Source organism: Balaenoptera acutorostrata, chromosome 2 (assembly GCF_949987535.1).
Source record: "Balaenoptera acutorostrata chromosome 2, mBalAcu1.1, whole genome shotgun sequence".
Taxonomy (NCBI): domain Eukaryota; kingdom Metazoa; phylum Chordata; class Mammalia; order Artiodactyla; family Balaenopteridae; genus Balaenoptera; species Balaenoptera acutorostrata.
In genome coordinates, this window is record NC_080065.1 from 62,921,743 (window position 1) to 62,945,810 (window position 24,068).

At 37.0% G+C, this 24,068-nt stretch overlaps 1 protein-coding gene across 7 annotated transcripts in view; it reads right to left on the reverse strand.

The window, feature by feature from the left end:
* Positions 1–1,749: 1,749 nt before the first annotated feature.
* Positions 1,750–24,068, reverse strand: part of POC5 (POC5 centriolar protein) — a 35,500-nt gene continuing 13,181 nt past the window's right edge. For 6 of the 7 annotated variants that reach the window (XM_007175896.2, XM_057541399.1, XM_057541400.1 and 3 more), the window contains 8 exons: positions 21,470–21,675; positions 19,414–19,590; positions 17,708–17,812; positions 15,885–16,064; positions 14,274–14,427; positions 9,474–9,757; positions 4,410–4,586; positions 1,750–2,114 (listed from right to left, as the gene is read on the reverse strand). In XM_007175896.2, the coding sequence (XP_007175958.2) occupies positions 1,971–2,114; positions 4,410–4,586; positions 9,474–9,757; positions 14,274–14,427; positions 15,885–16,064; positions 17,708–17,812; positions 19,414–19,590; positions 21,470–21,675 (1,427 nt within the window). In that variant the 3' untranslated portion in view covers positions 1,750–1,970. The remainder of the gene's footprint in view (positions 2,115–4,409; positions 4,587–9,473; positions 9,758–14,273; positions 14,428–15,884; positions 16,065–17,707; positions 17,813–19,413; positions 19,591–21,469; positions 21,676–24,068) is intronic. The other variant, XM_057541402.1, reaches the window with a different exon arrangement.

Genomic DNA, 24,068 nt, shown 5'->3' on the forward strand with positions numbered 1-24,068 from the left:
GGGCTATTCTCTTTGTTGTGGTGTGCGGGCTTCTCATTGTGGTGGCTTCTAGAGCCCACGCTCAGTAGTTGTGGCGCACGGGCTTAGGTGCTCCGCAGCATGTGGATCTTCCCACACCAGAGCTCAAACCCGTGTCCCCTGCATTGGCAGGTGGACTCAACCACTGTGCCACCAGGGAAGCCGCTTACTGAACACCATTCCTAGTTGTCATGTAAGTTCCTTAAAAAGCAGAGCCCAAGACCAAAGTTTATGAGCAACTGCTTTTTTCAGGAGTGTAGATCCAAGGAAGCAGGAGTGAAGGTAAAAGGAAGTGAGATGATGGGGAAGGAGGGAGAGCCAAGACCAGCGTGATTTACCAAATTGGCCAACACTTGGTATCAGGAACAACTGATTATTTGACCTCAAGAATGGACTAGTGCATCTCAGGACAATTCATATGGGGAGAAAGTAAGAATTGATCTGTTTACTCCAATGGGATGTTAATTCCAGGCTGCATATGAGTGGAGCCTGCTGGTATCTCGACTCTCTGAGTGGACAGGGACGCTCTGGGGAGGAGCATGCCCATGGTACCGGCAGCAGGAGATGAGGTGCTGCTGATTTGTGCTTACTGAAACCCAAGAGGCGCTGTCTGCTACCAGTGGTAGCTGGCCACAACCCAAAAGAAGCGCTGCATAAGAAGGATCTAATACTCTTTAAGACACAGCCAGATACTTGTATAGTTCAAAAAAGCCTCAGTGTGTCCTTAAGAAAATGGGATATTTGCCAGTCTCACATTGATTCTCTCATGTCCTATTACAACATGAGGCAATAGAAAAACTATTTCCAATAGTAAAGTTAGAGCACAGGGCTAGGTCATGTTCAGACTGAAAGAGGCTGAAACCATCCACTTCTGTTAAAGATATGGAAACTGAGGCTGTTCAAAAGTTCCTCAGAATCCACTTTTTTTTTTTTTTTCAGTTTTTAAATTTTTTAATTTGTTTCAAAGTTAAACCCAAGACATATTGACTTCACTGGGAAATCCAGTGAAGGTTTGCTGAATTATCCAGGCCTGTACCATCACAGGACAATGTTTGGATGTTCAGAGCAAAAAAAGTTTCAATGCTATAGAGTTTCAAAAAGGTAAGAAAGAACATTTGAAATCAGGATCATTCTAACAGAAAATTTCTTTTTTTTTTAAAGATTTTTTTTGATGTGGACCATTTTTAAAGTCTTTATTGAATTTGTTACAATATTGCTTCTGTTTTCTGTTTTGGTTTTTTGGCCACGAGGCATGTGGGATCTTAGCTCCCTGACCAGGGGTCGAACCCACACCCCCTGCATTGGAAGAAGTCTTAACCACTGGACTGGGAAGTCCCAATAGGAAATTTCTTTTTGGTGTTTCTGTAACTCTGTTATTGTGCTAGTAAAATATTTCTTCCCTTTAACATTAAAAATTATTCATAGGTATTGCTATTCCCCCCCTATTTTTAATTGTTAGAGCCCCAGAAAAATGAGGACTAATATATTAAAGTCACAAAAAAACTTTGTGATAAGATATTACTCTGGGCTTTTATTTTTTTAATTTTCAAATAAAAATACCTTACTTTCTATTAGTTTAAATAATTTTTTTAGTAAAGTTCTCTCTCAAAGTTTACTTGGTAACATTGGAAATGATTTAGCCTTTTGGAAATAACACCGCAAAAACAGGATTTATATACTTTGATGATATAATCAGTCACAGGTTGAACCTATTAAAAAAATTAAGGCTAGTTTCTTTTTTAATTTAAAAAAGTTTTACTTAATTGCTTATATAAAAAACATTAAAATAATCCTACATACCGTTACAAAGGATGGTACAGCTTGAAAAAGTCTCTTGTAATTTCGAGGAAATGAACATGATGTTCTAAGAATATGAAATTTAAAAAACTAAAGACTTCTAATTCTTAGTAAAGCCAGAAGAATTAAACGACCTCAATAGGAACATATTCATTTTAGTCAACCACTTTTATGGACTGAATGCTTGTGAGAGACTGGGTGTGAGTTGATCTGGTTCCGAGAGATCTGGAAGCTGAGGTACTACTTTCAGGGTGAATGGTCCGGGGATATTTTGCTGCAGTAGCTTGCGGAATGGTTTGCTGAAAAGGCAAAAATATGCTTCAACAATTCAATAAAATTATACATACTAAATATCATTTCATTATCTATAACTTAACCCAACAAACATTAGTACATGTAGATTCCTATTAGGGTCTTCCACTTAGAAAAGTCATCTTTAAAATACTTGAAGTAAAATTATATATATTATATCAAAACATTCACTGTGTATTTCAAAAGCTCTACGATACAGCTTTTACTTAAAATAAATGAATGGAATCTCTTGAAACAAAGATCCTCATGTCAGATTCTGCTTTAATAAAGTTTTCTCTTTAAAGAAAAGGAGAAATAATCTCTTTTCTTAAAGTATTTTATATAAATGTTTCTTTGTACATAAATAACTGGATAACCATTACAAAAGGGAGAGATTCTTGCAACTAGGATGCAATTTTAGTTGCTAACCACCTAATCTGACCCTGACAAAAGAGCTATTTCTCCTTAGGGATGACGGGCAAGAGAACCTGTAGAAACAGATTCGTGGTACCACTGGCATCATGATCTACAAAACATGGCACAGGATGAAGCAGCACTAGGAGCAAGCAATTATCCAGCAGATGGAGCTCAAGTGTCAGAAATGTGATGAATGGTTTATTAGTAATAACTGTTTCTAGTAGTTCTAGTTCTTAGGATCCTGGGATAAAATGAAAAATAAAAATAGTACAGAGGACTGCCACTGTGCCTGTTACACAATCCAAAGTACGTAATAATGGAAGCAGTTTACAGCTATTGAATTCATGCCCAATTACTGAAGAGTAATTGAACATACTAAATAAACAAAGGGCAGTTTGAGAGAGAAATATCAGAAACAGGGGTTGTAAGTCTTTAGTTCCTTGGTTTTTCTTCTGTAAAATATCATTCCAATCAGTACAAAAAAACAGGTTGTCTGAATTAAAAATAAATACATGTGTGCTCTCTTTATATCTCCCTTACCTTATGAATGGACAGTCTCTCTCCCCCTATCCCTTTATAAACAACATATGTGCTGATAAAAATAGAAATGAGTTAATTTCTTCTCATCTTTGATACCTAATCTCACATTTTCAAAAATACATAGAGAAGTCATCTAAGGACTTTCAGAGGCTGTCCAACCTATGAAGGCTAAGATGATCCTCTACCCTCGATGTGTTCCGTTTGGACTTGGTACCTCCATCTCAGTCTGCCACTTCACTGTGGTCACACTTTACCTGAAGCTAAATTTAAACAATCAATCCAGCTTCTTTTGACTTAATCATCTAGTAACAATCTAGTGTTCAGAAAAGAAAAGGATTTAAAATCATTCCTTTTATCTTTTTGACATATTAAGCAGACAGGAATGTTGCTTAACATTGAGAATTTATATAGAGGGCATTCTTTTTTAAAATCAATCCTTGTTTCTCTTTAGGGATGTGTTCTTGTAACTTTTAGAAATTAAACTTTTTGAGACAATTGTTGATTCATATGCAATTGTAAGAAATAACACAGAGATATCCCGTGTATCCTTCTCTAGTAACTTTTATTAAGTTAAATTTGCTTATGGCTTTACAATTTACAAAGTGCCTTTACACATCTCATTTAATTTTCATGTTATCTTATTTAATCCTGAATCCTGACAATAACTCTAGGAGCTAAGTACTCTTATTGCTCCCGTTTTACACATGAAAAAATGGAGGCTCAAATATTTTACTTGGATTTGTATACAATCACAAAGGCAGTAAGTAGCGAAACTGAGGCACTAACTCAGATTTTGTTTGTTTTGTTTTTTTTTGCTTAAATTCCATGTACTTTCCTTTATATCACATGAATTTATTGCAACCTGATTTTTTTCCAAATTAGAAATACGTTGACAATTATATTTGAAAACGCAGAAGACTTCAAAAAATAAAAAAAAGGAGGAAAAATTAAAAACCATAAAAGTAGGTGTTTCTTAGAGTAAAAAATCTGCTACATGGACAGCACTTAATGAGTAAACAGTTTTTGTCTTTTTTTTTTTAATTAATGAGAAATCATTTATATACTTTACCCTTTTGGCCATCAATACACTGGATTAATTGTATTTGATAATTTTTATACTACTGAGAAGAAACAATGTTTCTGAAATTAATTTCCTGAAATAGGAAAGGTAGATTTAAAGCAGGTGTGATAATTATAAGTATATAAAGACTGTAATAGTAAAGGCAGAACAAGTACCAGTTGTCATGGATTTTGATCTTCTCCTCAACATGTCATTTAAGTGTTTATTAGTCTATCAACTCTCAGGAAAAAGATTTTTGACAAGAAGTTATCAAATGCAGACTCACCACTGTGACCGGATGATGTTTTTCCACAACGACGGAGCTCATGGGAGGAGAAACTCCCATTATAGCTAAACTGCTACTGATTCTATTTTTTGAAGCAAAATCACATCTCCCTGTGATCCGGGCTGTGATTGTTCTTCCAGCTTTCTGTTGTGCTGATGTCACAACCCTGGGCCCATACTAAAAAACAAAGAAATATTCAGTTGGTAGAAAACCCATGGCAAAATTTATGGTACTTTTGCTTCTATAACTTATAAAGAAAATACACTGGCACTTAAAATAATTGTATATGCAACCAACTCTAACATGGGGAAAAATTTTTAAACAATAAGGCAAAAAGCAAAACATAAAACCAAGCACCCCAAACACCCCTTTAACCTTGGTATACCAACTATTTTATAGGATTTTAGGAACTTCTAAAACTTTATTCTGAAATAATTATAGATTCATAGGAAGTTGCAAAGAGAGCATAGAGAAGTCCTGTGTATTCTTCACCCAGTTTCCTGCAATGATTACATCTTATATAATTACAGTATAATTACAATATCAAAACCAGGAGGCGATGTTGGAATGATGCCTGGGTATAGATCAATGTCACTTTATCACATGTGTAGATTCCTGTAACTATCACTGCAATCAAGATACAGAACTATTCCATCACCACAAAGCTCTCCCTCGTGCTGTCCTTTCTTTAGAGTCATACCCATCTCCCTTCCCAAACAATCCCTAATTCTTGAACCGCTAATCTGTTTTATGAATTTCTGACCCTTATGGATAAATCATCATTACTCATATGCTTTTGTGTCCTCCCCTTTTTCTTATGGCATTGTTAATATACTTTTTTTCATGAATAGAGACCAGCTATCATTTCTTTTTGAATTTTATTTATTTTTATACAGCAGGTTCTTCTTAGTTATCAATTTTATACATGAGACCAGCTATCTTTTTTTTTTTTTTTAATTTAATTTATTTATTTTTGGCTGTGTTGGGTCTTCGTTACTGCGCGCGGGCTTTCTCTAGTTGCGGCACGTGGGCTTCTCACTGCGGTGGCTTCTCTTGTTGCGGAGCATGGGCTCTAGGCGCACGGGCTTCAGTAGTTGTGGCACACGGGCTCAGTAGTTGTGGCTCGCGGGCTCTAGAGCGCAGGCTCAGTAGCTGTGGCGCATGGGCTTAGTTGCTCTGCGGCATGTGGGATCTTCCTGGACCAGGGCTTGAACCCGTGTCCCCTGCATTGGCAGGCGGATTCTTAACCACTGCGCCATCAGGGAAGCCCCCCAGCTATCATTTTTAATGAGAGTTTTTATACCAACAAACTGCAGTTTAACTGTCCCAGTTCTTTTCCTATTATATATAGCAAATTTTTGTAATTAAAAAAAAAAAAAGGATTTTTCTTTTTTTTTTTGGCCGTACCACGCAGCTTGTGGGATCTTAGTTCCCCGACCAGGGGTGGAACGCAGGCCCTCAGCAGTGAAAGCACAGAGTCCTAACCACTGGAGCACCAAGGAATTCCTGGATTTTCCTTTTGCTTTGAGAGTTATTTGTAGAATGTATTGCAAAAAGCAAGATGATCGGGCTTCCCTGGTGGCGCAGTGGTTGGGAGTCTGCCTGCCAATGCAGGGGACACGGGTTCGAGCCCTGGTCTGGGAGGATCCCACATGCCGTGGAGCAACTAGGCCCGTGAGCCACAGCTACTGAGCCTGCGCGTCTGGAGCCTGTGCTCCACAACAAGAGAGGCCGCGATAGTGAGAGGCCCGCGCACCGCGATGAAGAGTGGCCCCCGCTTGCCGCAACTAGAGAAAGCCCTCGCACAGAAACGAAGACCCAACACAGCCATAAATAAATAAATAAATAAAATTAAATTAAAAAAAAAAAAGCGAGATGATCATATCAAAAGGTAATGTCAGGTTTTACAGTTTCTGTTGCTGACCGCTGGACAGTACACCAGAAAGAAAGATTACATTCACGTCAGGAGTAACACATACAGGTACTCATTTGTTTTTTTTCATGATCAACTAATTACATTAGCTGGGCAAAAATCAAAAGGAGTAAGAAAAAAAAGGGAAATGACCTATTTAAAAAACCCCAATATTTGTATCTTAATATCTGACATGGAAACAATGCAGATTATTGGTTGAGAGTACAGGGCTCTGAAGCCAGATTGTCAAAGTCTGAATTACAGTTGCATTAGTAATTGTGTCCACTGGCAAGTTACTCTCCCTAAGCCTCAATTTCCTCATTTATGAAACAGGGAGATCAGGCCCAACTGACTAATGCTAGCCTTTCACTTTCTGTTCAGATGAAGAGCAAAGTTAGAAGAGAAACTACTGAATAGCTTAAAAATCCAATTAAAACCCCTCGATTATTTCAAATGGAGTTAGAAAAAGTAAAGTGCCATCTATTGTTCAACTTTGTGAACTGCAATAGTACATTTGCTTGTATAACTGCCTAATATACATGTATTTTCAGTAAACGTGCTGCCGAAGCGAGCACATAGGTTTTTTGAAAATATTTTCCACCATGAAATTCTGATATTTTATTTAACATACTGATGATGTCTGCAGAAAGGAAATAATTTTACAGGTGAAAATATTCTTTCACTGGAATGGTAATCCTCCCTTCTCCAGTTATTTGTCTCCTGATTCTCTGCAGTTTACTTTCCACACACATCTCCTTTTAGCTACTGGAAATTACTGAAGAAGACTAGAAAAAGTTTTGAATGTTCATAGGAAGCCTCTGTGATTCAAATGAAGAGAAAGATAGCCAGGCCTGGATCACAAATCTCTCTTCTTTTCCTGTTCCCAACAATAATGGTTTCATGTAAGGTAAGTAATCCAAGTAATGTATTTGTTTTTGCTTTTGTCAATATGGTTCTTTTTAAAAACAATAAGACATATTTGAGGTAAATCTGAGTATTAAATAAGAAAGGAAGAAAAGTAGCATGGCACAGATTGATTTACTTGTGATTCTCCTTTCTCTCTAACCCTAAATGCTGTACTTATGTGAATGAAATTGAATGGGTGTCTGTTTTGAAGGAGCAGGATGTAGTTGGAGGGGTGGGGAAAGAAGAAGGGCTGTCTATATAATATTGTGTTTTTCAGGTTTCAAAGACTTCAAAATTATCTCAGGTGACCAGATTGTTTCAAAAAATAAAATAAAAAATAAATAAAGTGGTAAGTACACTCATTCATTCGGTTCTCCTTATGCATGTTCAGATTCAGATATAAACCCAGATGTACAAATGGTGTAGTCATATTTTAAGAAGGGAATTTTGAAAAATCTAGCTCTATGTGTTATCTGGATATGCAACATGAATGACAAACCAGAAATTTAAATAAATACTCACTGTCTTTATTTAAATGAGATCATCAGTATAGGATCACACTTCAAAATGTGTAATCATGAAAAATAAACACAGCTTGCACGCATGTCAGGGTTGAATTTTAGTGCCTTATTTCTAAATCAAAACTCCCCCACACATTCAAATTTCTCTTAAGTCATATTTAAGAAATGCAAAATAGCAGATCTCAACATATTTTTCCCCAAAGTTAGTAGCTTCCAAAAGGCAGAAATTCAAGGGACTTCCCCAGTGGTGCAGTGGTTAAGAATCCGCCTGCCAATGCAGGGGACATGGGTTCGAGCCCTGGTCTGGGAAGATCCCACATGCCGCGGAGCAACTAAGCCCGTGCGCCACAACTACTGAGCCCACGTGCCACAACTACTGAAGCCCGTGCGCCTAGAGCCCGTGCTCTGCAACAAGAGAAGCCACCACAATGAGAAGCCCACACACCGCAACAAAGAGTAGCCCCCGCTCGCCATAACTAGAGAAAGCCCGTGTGCAGCAACAAAGACCCAATGCAGACAAAAATAAATTAAAAAAAAAAAAGACAAGCAAAAGGCTGGAATACTTCAGATGACCAATTGTCTGGCTGACTCAATGCGTCCCTTAGCTGCAGAGAGCTGCCTAGCACTACGGCACCTTCTAATGGACTGCATTAACTCTTTTTTTTTTTTTTTGGCTGCGTTGGGTCTTAGTTGCAGCACACAGGATCTTCACTGAGGCACGTAGGCGTCTCTCTAGTTGAGGCACGTGGGCTCAGTAGTTGTGGCGCGTGGGCTTAATTGCCCCATGGCATGAGAGATCTTAGTTCCCCGACCAGGGATCGAACCCATTTTCCCTGCATTGGAAGGCGGATTCTTAACTACTGGACCTCCAGGGAAGTCCCTGTAACTCTTAATTAAGACCTAAAACCTACTCTGCCATCTTCCTTCCTCTCACGTAAGTGGTTAGGGTCAGGGAGGAGAGGGAGAGAAGCAAATCTGAATCATCCCAGCACCTTTATAGAACTGTACATGCCTTTGTGCCAGATCCAAGCCAGAGTAGGGAAGAAGGGCATAGGGTTTTTGAAAAAAAAAGCCCTGCAGAGGTGAGTCTCATAAGCTTGGCCTGTATCCCTGTGCCCTTCACTTGAGAGACACTGAAGAATACAGGTTTAACAACAGGAGGCTGAGAAGTCAAAACCACAATATGCATACTAATAGCTTGATTAATTTAACTTCAGGTAAATTCTCCTACAAATACACCATCCTCATTCAGTACTCTTCCCCCTCTATGGACTCCTCTATTAGCAGCTAGTGACTTTAGGAAGAACAATTCCTATCTTCATTCCAATTATAAATGAAAACGTAAAACCTAATCAAGATGGAGTCACTACAGAGTAGTGTTAATATGTCTGCATCCAGGAAAAGGGAAGCTGTAGTTAAATAAGAATATACAAAAAAGCCATTAGCCTCCTAAGCCCTTGAAAATACCCACTAATTTCCTTTAAGATTAAAAAGTTCTTCATTTTTGTTTAATTATCACTACTGTGATAGAATTTTCAGGTATTCTTTTCATTACAAATTCATGTTTTAGCTACTCTGTGTATTAAATATTTTCTGTGGATTGGCCTAAAGACCACATAGACTTTTTTCTCCATGGGAAAATATGTTTTGAGTTCAAAATAGCCAATATACAAACAAGTTTGGAACCCTTTTCCCAACATAGGCACCTGAGTTAACTGTACTGACCATTTCTTCCTGTGTAGCGGAAGCTGTAGCTGTCGATGCAGCGCCATGAGGAGCAGAAACAGGAAGGTGAACAGCGGAAGTGGAAGCAGCCCCGGCAGGAGTGACGGAAGCAGCAGAGGGAAAGGCAGCAGTGCAGGTGGCTCCCAGGGCTGCCGCTGGCGGGGATGGCGGCACTGCAGCTGCTGAGGACATCGGAGGAGCTGAAGGATCCAAATGAGAAGAATGTTCTTTTCCTTGAACACCAGGACCACACTCTTCCCTTTTATTATTTGTGAAGTCTGTCCCTATAAATCACAAATTAATTCCATTAACACTCTTCCAAGTTAAGATTACTTTAATCTTCCTAACAATGAAAATACATAATCTCTAAAATGTGGTCCAACAGAAATGTAGAACTGTGTCATATACTGGATAGGTTAACACTGTTCGGTTAATGCAGTTTGTCAGTGTTAACTGGTTAATGTCAGCATTAACCACTAAAGACTTCAGACCAGTTCCTTCAACATGTGAAAGCTAATGAATGATTTGCTCTTACGTAAAAAAAGAAATTATGTACTCAGCTGGGACCTTACAACCACTATAATAATATGGTCACATTGTGCCTAAAGATTTATGTTCTTTGCATTATTTAATACAACTATCCTGATAAATGGCCTGATATTTAGATCTTTAGAATAATTTTCTGATATCACCATACCCTCTTCATTTACCATCTATTGCTCTTAGCCTAACAAAACCAATGTATTTTTAATTCTTGATTTTTTTCAGCAAACAATAATAAATCAATAAGTAACACTAAAATCTTTACTTTTTTTTTTTTTTTTTAAATTATTTTTATTATATATTTATTTATTTATTTTTGGCTGTGTTGGGTCTTCGTTTCTGTGCGAGGGCTCTCTCCAGTTGTGGCAAGCGGGGGCCACTCTTCACCGCGGTGCGCGGGCCCCTCATTATCGTGGCCTCTCCTGTTGCGGAGCACAGGCTCCAGACGCGCAGGCTCAGCAGCTGTGGCTCACGGGCCCAGCCGCTCCGCGGCATGTGGGATCCTCCCAGACCAGGGCCCGAACCCGTGTCCCCCGCGTTGGCAGGCAGACTCTCAACCACTGCGCCACCAGGGAAGCCCCAAAATCTTTACTTTTGATACTGTAAAAGAAATGAGTTCTTGCAGGTAGATTATGTCATGAACTAAGGGCATATTTGCACACTTAACTGATTTTAGTGACATATATATAGAAACCTTCTCTCAAAACTGAACCTTAATCTTAGATCAAAGGAATAAATAACGTCAGCTTCCAGAAGCCAGGATGAAGGGTCCCATTCTAGATTTCTGCCCCCGCCCAGTATTAGAATTTGGTTAAAATTTCCATTTAAGACTACATCTTCAGGGCTTCCCTGGTGGCACAGTGGTTAAGAATCCGCCTGCCAATGCAGGGGACATGGGTTCGATCCCTGGTCCAGGAGCAACTAAGCCCGTGAGCCACAACTACAGAGCCCGTGCACCACAATTACTGAAGCCCACACACCTAGAGCCCGTGCTCCGTGACAAGAGAAGCCACCGCAATAAGAAGCCTGTTCACCACAACTAGAGAAAGCCCGTGTGCATCAACGAAGACCCAACATAGCCAAAAATAAATAAATAAAATATATAAATTAAAAAAAAAAAAAAAGACTATATCTTCCTGGTACCAAACATCAGGGTGAGGATTTCAATATTCAGTCACTGAGATGTTTCAGAATATATGAATAGAGGGCATTATGTAGCCCTATGTTGAAAAGGTTTTCCATGTTGTCCTCATTCCAGAAATTCCAGAAATTTGGACTTCTGTATAAGTTCTTGTCTTAGACTATCTTTATATAAAATAGAGCAATAGTTACTTCATTAACAAAGTTTAATGAGGATTATAATGCATAGGTCCTTTGAAATAATTTGATGAAAGAGATGAATTCAACATAAAATACTGCTTTTGCTTTGAAAACAAAACACACACACATACACACTGAGTTTTAACATGTTTTTCACAGAAAGTGACTGATTGTCTCTCTTTTTAGGTGGGTGGCAGACTTATCAGATGTGGAACCAGTATAGTACTTATTCTCGCTTTAATTGGGTATGTTTTTCAGTTGGAAAGCATTTTTCTACTGTTCTTAAAACTACTTTAAAAATTGGCAGGTATCCCTTTAAAGGCCATTTGTATTGACATATTTTGTCTACCTCTATAGACACTTTTATCCAAGCTATAGAAACTTTTATCCAAGCTATAAGATTTATTAGGATATTTTACAACATGAGATGCACTGCAGATTATGGTTAGCAGAGAATCAGAAGAGATAAAAAAAAAATCAAATATTTATTTTGCTCTAATAAGTAGAGCAGTACATTAGAAACGTATTATTAAAATCTGCATTATAAAAAACAATTGCTTTAAGGGGGCCAGAAGTAATTTTTTTTTTCTTGTGAGGATTTTTTTTTTAATAAATTTATTTTTTTAATTTACTTTTGGCTGCCTTGGGTCTTCGTTGCTGTGCATGGGCTTTCTCTAGTTGTGGTGAGCAGGAGCTACTCTTCATTGCGGTGCACAGGGTTCTCATTGTGGTGGCTTCTCTTGTTGCAGAGCACGGGCTCTAGGTGCACAGGCTTCAGTAGTTGTGGCATGAGGGCTCAGTAGTTGTGGCATGCAGGTTCTAGAGCACAGGCTCAGTAGTTGTGGCGCACGGGCTTAGTTGCTCTGCAGCATGTGGGATCTTCCCAGACCAGGGCTCGAACCCGTGTCCCCTGCACTGGCAGGTGGATTCTTAACCATTGCGCCACCAGGGAAGTCCCTCTTGTGAGAATTTTTAAAAATTTATTTTAATAGCTGTTATTAAAATGCCACAAGACAAACATCACAGAGCAAATCCAGCATTACATTACACTGAACTTTTGCCTTTGGTAGCTCCATCAACACTAGTGTGTACTGCTAACATGTGTCTTACTAGTCCTGTTATTTTTATTCCCCATTGTTATGGTAAACAAAGCACAAGGGGACATCCCTGGCAGTCCAGTGGTTAAGACTCCGTGCTTCCAATGCAAGGGGTGCAGGTTCGATCCCTGGTCGGGGAACTAGGATCCCACATGCCGTACGGCACGGCCAAAATTAAACAAAACAAAACAAAGCAAAGCACAAGGCCACCCAAAACAGCTGGGATCCCAGAACCTGGCATTAGCTGCAGATGACAGTAGACTTAAAAGCAACAGGAGCAAAATAAATCATGTTGTATAATTATCAGAATACATTTTCTCCAAGTCCTGTTATGGATATTTGCCTGTAAGAGACATAGCTGTATTTGAACTTAAAATTTAAGATGGTAAATTTATTAAGGTGGTAAAACACTGTCCTAAGTAAATTCGTAACCTTTTTTTTTAATATATAAATTTATTTCGTAACCTTCTTAAGTAGGTTATGAGAAATAGATTTCTTGCAATTGAATGTAGCAAGTTCTAATGATTATAATTTCTCACTGTACTTGTGAAACCCAGTATCTGTTACAAGTAGATAATTAAATTCTTCAATTTAATATATACAGCTTGCTAACAATTACAACCGAAAGCAGACTATCCAATCATTGGGAATGGTAAGTTTGTTTTTAGCATTAATACTCAATTAAAAAACAATTTACTAGAGAAATCAAGTACTTATTTGGGTATTAGCAAGATAAACCATTCAGCCTCACGATTCTATGATTCTAAGTTTTTAACTTGCATGTGGGCCACACACCATGACTGCTTCAGAAAGAAAACGATTTGCCTTAACTCACTACCGTCCATAGCGCACACAATTGAAATAAAAACTGTTTGTTGATGCTTTAAAATGAGGGCATAACAAGCACAGACAAGTTATTCACAGGAATGAAATCATATTAATGATGGTACACAATGAAACTGTCCTGATAAATAAACTGAGTTTCAAACAGGATTTAATACGAGGAAATACTGCAAAAATGTTCAATGTTTACATGAAACTTTGGAGGCTGACTTAAGACTGCAATAATTATATCATGAGTATCCTCTTACATGTTAAAGTATTTTTTTCTCTTGTAAAGTGCTTTCAATTATATTTCACTGCATTCTCACAAGAACCCTCTATGAAGCAGGTAAGGAAGATTTATATTATCTTCTTTGTTCAGAGAAGAAAACTAAAACCCAGTGAGGAAAATAGGCCTTCTTGTAAATTGGTGGCGAAGCTGTTCTAAGCCATGTGGATGATAAAAGCCACTCAGATCCTAGCCAATATATGGACCTTTCTTGACATAGAATTATTTTACTCAACTTCTATAGATAGGCCTATATTTATATTTGTTGAAAATGAGTTTTAGTTGAGGACTCTCTTGCACTGGAAGACAAGCAATTTTTTAAAAATGGGAAACCAGGAATAGACAAGAAATATTTAATAATGAAAACAGTCTAAGGAATTTGGCTACTTAGAAAAAAACAGAAATGAAATTTTATACTTAAGGGCATTACCATTATAGTTTAAAAAGCCTCAAAATAATGTTATACATTCAAAGCATTATTATAACATTGAGCCTAAATACTTGAGTTAACAGTTTACTTGATCAGATATAAGACACTGTAAGTAACCATGACTGAGAGAATTTTCATGGCAGATTTAAAACTGGATATAACACCATGATATTAAAAATAGCAGTGCCTGGATAAGACATAGGTACTGCAGAAAATTAGTACTGCAGACCACACCAATCACTGAAATCTCCTTAAATCCTTTTTGAAAGTAGGCAGAGAATCTTAAACAAAATACTAACCTGTATCACCTCTGTTTTGAAATATAGTCATGGCTTCAAGATTTAATGCACATACACCCCTCATGAAAGCTTTCTTCATGGAATCTTCAAAGTGCTCTTTTTCATGCTGCATCCTTTGGATCTCAGCTTTTGCATTTTCCAAAACTCCAGATAACTAAAATCAGGAAGATTTTTAAAAAGAAGAGAAAAAAATTGAGACACAAGGAAGAATATCTATTGTTTAAAAAAAAAAAAAAAGAGACTTACACTGTGAAGTTATTTTTGTGTGAAATACTAAAATCACTTTACCACATACCTCTTCTGCTGTGTCTCAATTTATTTTAAAAGATGCATCTAACCTCTGCTGTCTCCATCAACAAACCATTTTCATTCCTAACCATGAAGTCAAGGTTTAAATAAAGGGAATTTTACACCAGTCCCAATCCTGATTGATGTGTTCTAATTATACAAAATGATGTTATTTCTCACCATAAAATTTTTATGTAGGATACTAAACAAAAAATATTAAGAGCCCCAAACAGCCCTCACCCCTTCAGAAAAAAATAACTAAATGCCTGCAACAGTAACAGAGTTTTTTTTTTTTTTTTACTAGATGTTATCTATAGAATTTAAAGTGCAAAGTGCCATTAGGTACAACACTTTCCCACAGACCAGATCTAAAGGGACTGCATGGGACTTCCCTGGTGGCGCAGTGGTTAAGAATCCGCCTGCCGATGCAGGGGACATGGGTTCGAGCCCTGGTCCGGGAAGATCCCACATGCTGCGGAGCAGCTAAGCCCGTGCGCCACAACTACTGAAGCCCCTGCGCCTAGAGCCTGTGCTCTGCAACTAGAGAAGCCACCGCAATGAGAAGCCTGCGCACCGCAACGAAGAGTAGCCCCCGCTCTCCGCAACTAGAGAAAGCCCAGCAGAACAATGAAGACCCAATGCAGCCAAAAATAAAAAATAAATAAAAATAAATTTAAAAAAATAAAGGGACTGCATTTTTTTGCATGTTATTTTCAACTGCAGAAAATTATTTGCATAATAAAACTTTAAGAATTTAGTGTAATGATGAAAAAAATTTTTTTCCTCTTAATATTTGATTTCAAGAGACCTACTGCATTCTTTAGTATGGTTTTTATCTTCATTTTGGGTCTCAAACGTTTTCCCATGGAAACAATGTTAATATTGTTATAAGTCTAAATAACTTCAATTTATATACAACCACTTTATACCAACCTTATAAAAACATAGTATATTTAAAATAACATCAGGATAAACACTTTTGTTTTTGGTCTTTATTTCTGGCTAAATAAAGGCCGAAAGAAGCCTAAGAAAGTATGCTTTCTTAGAGATGTGAGGGTCTGTGGCTGATTTACATTTCCAAGAGAAATGTACATGCAAGAGATTTAACACAGGTTTGGAGGTCAAAGTTATAACTATTTAAAAGAACAAATAGTCTGTAAGTCTGACTAGTACTGTTCGTTCCCAGTAGTCTCATTTGAACCCACACTGCACTGAATGAAATTGGAGAAATGGGTTACTCTGCCTAACTGTAAACTAACAGTGAGTGATGCTACCCATCTTTTTTATTTTTATTAAAAAAAGTGAAAATAAAACAAAGTTTACCACAGCAACTTTGGCTTCATAGTCATTGGAAATCTGGACACAGACTTCCTCAGCTCTTGCTTGGCAAGCTCGCTCCACCACTTCTTTCCACTGCTTCTGTACTATGGCCCGCCAGCCTCTCCAGACTTTCTTCAGTAAAGTTCTCTGGAAGAACTGGTCAGCTAGTTTACTTTCATAAACCTAAACGAAAGTAATATACAACCTCAAAAACACAGTGGACTGGTAAAATATACTGGCAGTAATAACAAAAAACATAAGCCTGAGGGAAGCAGGGTACATGCGTTATCATTTAATACTGTGTAACAGTGTTCTTCTCATGTGCAGATGGGAGGACAGGCTTAAAGAGGTTAAGCAACCTGCCTAGGTCACACAGGCAGAAAGGGAAAAGCCAACCCTGCCTCATTCCAGAGCCTAAGCTCTTATCCATTACATCATTGCTTTATGCAACTAATCAAGGTAGGGGGGAAACAAAAAAACAAATGAAAGAAAATGAGTTAACTTGCCCCTTGCCATCTTGGTTATGAATTCACATGACCTTTTAGCTGAAAACAGGACTAGGAGCTGGAAGGCAGAAAGGGTGGTGACTGTGGTTCCAGATGGCCCTGCTTCCTCTACAGCTTGGTGGCCACCACCATAAGCAGATTAATTTCATTTACATACTTTACCTTCATATTTAGTACCAAAATGCTCCGAGTAGGAACATATGCTATCCTTCTTTTATCAATGAATTTCAATTCTTTTGAAGGAGCATTTCCAATTTTTGATTTTCTTAAAAAATGTTTTTATTCAAAAACTGATGGCAACTTCAACTATTTCAACTAACAGTTGAACATATTCTCATTATGTCACCCAATAAATAACTTTCAAAATATGACTCAGTTTTAAATAGCTCTTTTAAATATGGTTAATGTAGATTTAATCTATTGGGATTAATTATTTTAAAAAAGCACTAATAAGTATTCTTAAAGGAGAAATCCTATTCCATGACAGTAACAGCCTTTTCCTTAAATATTAATCTCTTAGAACTAAATGCACAAAGATTACTCCATGACTCACATGGGCATCATATATAAAAAAATTATATATATATATATATATATATATATATATATATATATATATATATATATATAATCTCCATTCCCTACACTCTTTGAGTCTCTGTATTCTGCCTTCTTGTGGGATACATATATACTTTCATACTTTTCTACTTCTGATACAATAATTTACTATTCTCAGCTTATATTTATACTGATATACTGATTCAGCTCACTTAATTAAAATAAAAGATATTCAAGTTTATATATAAACTAAGGATAATTTTTAAAAAGCTTTATGGACACGGATTTCTTTAATTCTTATTAAGGCAAGTTATGCAACAAACGTTTATGCAATTTTATAATGTATAGATATAGTATTGCCTCTTTATGAAGATGATATATTCAGGCATTTCAGAAGTAGAAATAATATAGAAAGCATATGATATGCTAAAGGTGATAAATTCATGTGATAACATCTGAAGTCAAATTTGTTAAAGGGGATTCCACCACCAGGACATCTGTAATTTAGGTACAGTCCTTATTAACCTACTATGAAGTAGAAAATGATATATCAATAAGTCTATAAAATATAAGAAGTATTTTTCCCAAACCATACCAAAATCAAGTTCCTTTAAAACAAGAGTAACATTAAATTGTTAATTCATTTTGACTTATTAAAAAGATCTTTCTTTGACTTGAACAAGAGTTCTAATACATGATTCTAAATGCTTCTGAGTTCAGAAGTCTAATAAGTGTCAGTCTGCTTTTCTTTTTCACACTTACGTCCTGTCTGGATTTGACATGGCTGATTCGCCAGCGGAAGAATGTTCTCATCAACTCTATCCTTTCCTTTTGCTTGCCTATGGCATGAGACAAGCTAGAAATCACCTGTAAACAGCAATTAGTAAAATGGCTTTTTTATATATCAAAAAATGCTACAGAGAATACTTATGGATCACTACTGTATTCACCCAGTTAACCTCATTAAAAAAACGTTCCCATATGAATACACTACTTATCAATGAATGAAGGGGAACAAAAGAGGAAAGAAATCTTCATTATGTGTATCCTGGTAATAATCAATAAAATGTTTATATACAGTATATGAAAATTAATATGATCACTGGAATTTAATTCAAGAAAAACAACCATACATTTGAGAGTTTTACTACGTATACAAAATGTTTTTATTCACTAGACTTGAGGGCAGAGACCAGGTTTAAAATATCTTTCTAGTCCCTAAATACCTTCAATACCTTGGATTAGAAGTTTCTCAATAACTGTTTAATGATTTTCTGGATTCAACAAACTCATAAAAGCAAATAACTGTTACACTTTGATGTACTTTTTCAGTGATATTATTCCTGTTCTTTTTTTAAAAAAAAATCTATGAAGGCTTTTAAATCCCGAGATAATATTCTCTCTTATAAAGAACTGAGTAACTGAAATATATATCTAAAAATGGCCCCATTAAAAAGAGATTTGGTAAATTAGGCATATTTACTGAGAGACATTTATTCTGGTTCTTTAAATAATTTTCAAAAGTGGAAAAGGGCAGGAATTCTAAGATACTAGTAATAGTCCATTAAGCTGTGTAGTGGCACATGGCTGTTCACTTTATTTTCAAAAACTGGACATGCATATATACTCTTTGCGTGCGACACTTTTGAAATAAAAAAAGGTAAATTTAATAAAATATTTTAAAACCTTAGGAGAGAATTTTGAGGGTAATAGAGAAAATGACTAACATTAGTATCTATTGTTTCAAAAAAGCAAACTACGTAAAATGATCAATTTTACACTGCACCCCATAACACCCCCAAAAAAGTATATTTAAAAAAAACCAATAATCTTATCTAGTTCATTAAAACAGTGAGTGCTGCATCTGCAGACAAGTAGCTGAGGTGTCTGCTGTGAGTCCCTCTTCTCTGAAGGTCACCATCCTCCTGGGGGAGCTACAGATTTGCTGCCCATCTGCTTTGTTCAAGGTGCCGTTGGGAAGCACAAAATTAGCACAGATTTGAACCCTACTCTCAAGTTCTTAAGAGGCTGACAGAAAGTGAAATAAACAGTGCTCTTGTGCTTATCAACAAAATGAAGGACTTCATTAATGAATAAAGACATATCACAGATAGAATGTGGGATACTTACGCCCCTCCGAAAGGATGGTTTAAAATGTGGGTAATGCTGGTTCCCTGACATTCTCTTAAGTTCAGTTAGGAAGAAAAGATTGGGAAGTAAAAACTAGTGTTCCCACACTTAATATGCACTCTTAAAGCACACCAAACATGATGGCAAAGATAAAATGATATGATCCTGGCACATTTAATGTGAAGAATAAATCTTATTTCTATGCATCTATTATTCTACCAGTTTCTGAAATGATCTTCCCTTTGTATCTTGTAATGATCTAAACAATCAGTTCCTGGCATTTATTACCTAGCAAGACATTTACTGAATCTGTTAAAAAGCAGTATGAAAAAGAAGACCTCATCTTTTCTCCCAATGGAGACTTCATAGGTTTTTTGCAGCTCCTTCAAGCTGTTGATCTGGCTGCACAGTTGTTTTATATCTGCTGCGTGCTTTTCTCTCTCTTTTTTCATTTCCATTCGGTGCCAGTCAATAAAATTCAGTCTCCATTTACTTAGTTCAGATATGACGTTTGTCTGAAAAATAAATATACTGACAATTAAGTAGTCTGTTCCTTAATACCGCTTCATAAAATGACATTGAAATTTAAAAAAATTTTTTAAAAATCAGAACAATCAACATAAGAGCTATTAAAAAAATCCATTAATGAAAACATCTGCAAGTTCAACAGTCACAGCTCTTCTTAGTTCACATTCTCCATACTAAGGACATGATTTTTTTTCCCTATTTTAAGTTACTTTGTATGAAACCTTAGTGTCATTAAAATTTTTTTTAGGTCTCATTCATTAATAAACAGTTCCTTTGTTTACTCAAGGACTTAAATATCCATATTAAGGTGGATCAGAGAAAAAGGAAATGCAGGACTATGGCCTAGGCTGAGCCACAGGACTGGGATATTATTTATATAAAGATGAACAGTGGAAACCATTGGAGTTGATGCTTTCTTTCTCCAAATCATTCATCACAACAGCCACCTTACAACAAATTGCTAAGACTGATCCCTTTTCACCCTACTGACTGGCATAAATAAAAAGAGCAAATAATCATGTTATCAAAAATTGGATAACAGTATCAAAAAACTGGGTAACAGTATGGTTAACTGAACATAGGACAATTTTTAAATGGTTGGTGGTACATTACTCCAATGGACTTAACGCCACGATTACAAGTATGAAACCTGTTCCCTGGGGAAAAATGATAGAAATTATACTAAAAGATTACTTCTAGAATTTAAGGTTCCAAATAATGGAGAAAATATAGATGCCACAAAACTCTCATGACCATAATTTCTCCATATATGTGAATACTCAGCTTAGTTTTCTCAAACTATGTTTCAGAAAAACTGTCATTTTCTCCATTATATTTTAAATAGCAGAAAAACCGCCATTTCTGGATTACTTTGTTTTATTTAGAGACCACTAACATCACCAAAATAAAAATCAATTTTTACTGATTTATCAGTTATACACTGTGGTTGCTATAAGATTGGCTATAAAATGAATACATGTTGCTAAAATTGGGTCTTATGCTTCATATAAAAGGAAACATTTCCATTAGTCATAGGTACGATGTGGGAAAGGCTCAATAGGTGTCTCTCTCAGTCACACAGGCTGAGCCTTTCAAAACATCTTGAGAAGTTCAGTAGCACATGCAGAGCTGTTCCAGCAACTATTTAAAACCTTGCTATTCAAAGTATGGCTTCTGAACCATCACCTGGGAGCGTGTTAGAAATGCACCATCTTAGGGACTTCCCTGGTGGCGCAGTGGTTAAGAATCTGCCTCCAGTGCAGGGGACACAGGTTCGAGTCCTGGTCTGGGAAGATTCCACATGCCACGCAGCAACTAGGCCTGTGCTCCACAACTACTGAGCCCGTGCTCTAGAGCCTGCAAGCCACAACTACTGAGCCCACGTGCCACAACTACTGAAGCCTGGGAGCCTAGAGCCTGTGCTCCACAACAAGAGAAGCCACCACAATGAGAAGCGCGCACACAGCAATGAAGAGTAGCCCCCGCTCACCGCAACTAGAGAAAGCCCGTGTGCAGCAACGAAGACCCAATGCAGCCAAAAATAAATAAATAAAACTAAATAAAAAATTAAAAAAAAAAGTGGTACAGGTCTAACTATTTGCGTTTCAAAAAAAAAAAAAGATATGCACCATCTTGGACCGTGGCCAAGACCGACCGAATAAGAAGCTGCAGTTTAACAGAATCCCCAGGTGATTCATATGGACGTTAACGATTGAGAGGCACAGATTTAAGACACTGGACTGATCTAAGGCAATTAAAGTTTTTTTTTTTTAACTTTTTAATTCAAAGAAAAGAAGAATAAATAGTGGAATCAAGAGCAAAACTGCTATACTACATATTAAACAATGTAAGTGAACACTGTAATACCTTAAGACCTGAACTCCAATGATCAAGCACATTTTCCATCTTTTGAAGGTTTTCATCAGAAATAAGAAAATCGGTCCCAACTACTTCATGGGCATCTACAGGACTAGAATTAGACCTTGGTGAGGGAGAGTCAACTAAAAGATTCGAACTGAAAAAGTCCATAACCAGGTGAGGTGACTTCCTTGGGGACGACACTGGTGATGACCCTAGAAGAAAAGAAAAGTTGGAGTGGTTAGCTAAATTGAAAATAACCCAAATTGGTAAGGAGTTATACTGGAAGCCTACAAGAGGTCAGTTATCTATGGAGGCTGAGGAAAATGCAGAGAATGGACTTTCAGTGTACTGAATCTGGCTATTTTAAATTTCAGTATTGTCACTGATTTAGGACTGACCAGCACAAGAAGTCTCCTACACTTCACTCCCCCACCCACAAATGACCTCTATCCCAAATAAGGATGTTTCATATACCTAGGTATAGCCTGAGCTGAAACTGTTATCATTCACATCACCATAGCAACATTTACTAAGTGCTTTTTATGTTCCTGTAATAAAAACGTCATAAGGATTAGCTTGTAATACACACTACTCTAAGAAAAAGGCATTATTATCTCCATTTTACTGATGAGGAAACTGAGGTTTAGAAAGGGTTAAGTAATTGACCAAGGTCAGAGTGGCTGTATATAAGTCATTATTACTCTATGTAAAACAATGGGGTGGGGTTTTTTAAAAAATTAATTAATTTATTAATTTATTTATTTTTGGCTGTGTTGGGTCCCTGTTTCCGCGCGAGGGCCTTCTCCAGTTGCGGCGAGCGGGGGCCACTCTTCATCGCGGTGCGCAGGCCTCTCACTATCGCGGCCTCTCTTGCTGCGGAGCACAGGCTCCAGACGCGCAGGCTCAGTAGTTGTGGCTCACGGGCCCAGCTGCTCCGCGGCATGTGGGATCCTCCCAGACCAGGGCTCGAACCCATGTCCCCTGCATTGGCAGGCGGACTCTCAATCACTGCACCACCAGGGAAGCCCCTGGGGTGGGTTTTAACACTACTAAAATTCAACACTATAAGAGACTAGTTTAGTTTATCAGACACTCAGTTGTAAGGCACCCTGTGAGCCTTCAACATACAGGTGAGAAATATATGTATCTATATATATGTATGTACATATGTACATCACTCCCACCTCCTTCCCATGTACATGGGGGGTTGGTGTGAGAGCTAGAGCCAGAAAGAGAATTGGTATCTATCTTTAAAAAGCACAAAAATAGAAAAGTTACTATTTTATCACACATGAATATTGGAATTACAGACTATTCATCATAATTTCTCATGTATCTCACACTTTTACTATAAGAGTCCTAATAACCAAGACTGAAGGGCTTTCCTCTTTTCCTTACTGAATGTATCAAACAAAGAATAATCTACTATAGAACTTGTTATTTAAAAGTAAGTCTTTCCAGAATACTTTGCAAAAGGGAAAATCGTTCCCTAATACATATATTTTGTGTAAAAAAATGTATCAAAAAATGGTTCAGGCTAGTCATACAATGAAACACTACCTACACGTTCTGAAGATGGTTAAGGAACCCAAAGAAAAAGGCAGAATGACAAAGTACGTGAATATTCTCTTTTACTACAATTAGATCTGCACTCAGGGAAAAAGCATGGCTCTGCTTTTTTTTTTGTTTTAAAATATATACTCATCTTTTAAAAAATAGCATCAACTTAATAATTTGGGAGGCTCCAAGTCTTCCATTTATAAGTGAGAAAACTAAAGGATAGAGGCACTTCTTATACGGTGGCTTAAATGGTCCTTACATTAAATAACACTGAATCACATAGTAAGAAAAGTCTATTTTTATTATTCTATGTCAAAGAAAAAGTTTCAGTCTGGTGTTAGTATGCTTTTACAACCTCTTTAACACTTGCTAATCTCACCCTTCAACAAAGGAAAAACAGACTTCAGGCTGAACATATCATCACTACTAGTATTCAATCAAAATTTAACAACTTTGTTTTAGTTGCATTTATTTTAACCATTGCTTTCTAATTGTAACAAGTATATATTATTTTTATGCGATAATCAATAATGACAGATATAAATTTTCCTTTTAAAATGGATTTAAGCTAAAAATGAATATATCTAAAGAAAAACACTAAATGATAGGACAGGTGGTGTAAAGATGGGACAAACGTCATTAAGTTTGTACATGGATGCCTGAAAGTTGGGAAATAATGTTCTGGTTTATGAAAAAAATTAAATTGGCCAAAATGATATCCCATTAAATCTTTAAAAATATTTGCCCTTTGGGACTTCCCCGGTGGTCCAGTGGGTAACACTCCACACTCCCAACACAAGGGGCCCGGGTTCGATCCCTGGTTGGGGAACTAGATCCCTCACGCATGCCACAACTAAAAGATCCCACATGCTGCAACGAAGATCCCACGTGCTGCAACTAAGACCCAGCACAGCCAAAATAAATAAATAAATATTAAAAAAAAAAATCTGCCCTCTAATCTAGCAGTTTTAAGAAAAAAATGTCACACATTATAATGCATTAACCTGTCTTAATTGTAGTATCTGGACATCTTGCAAAATAATTT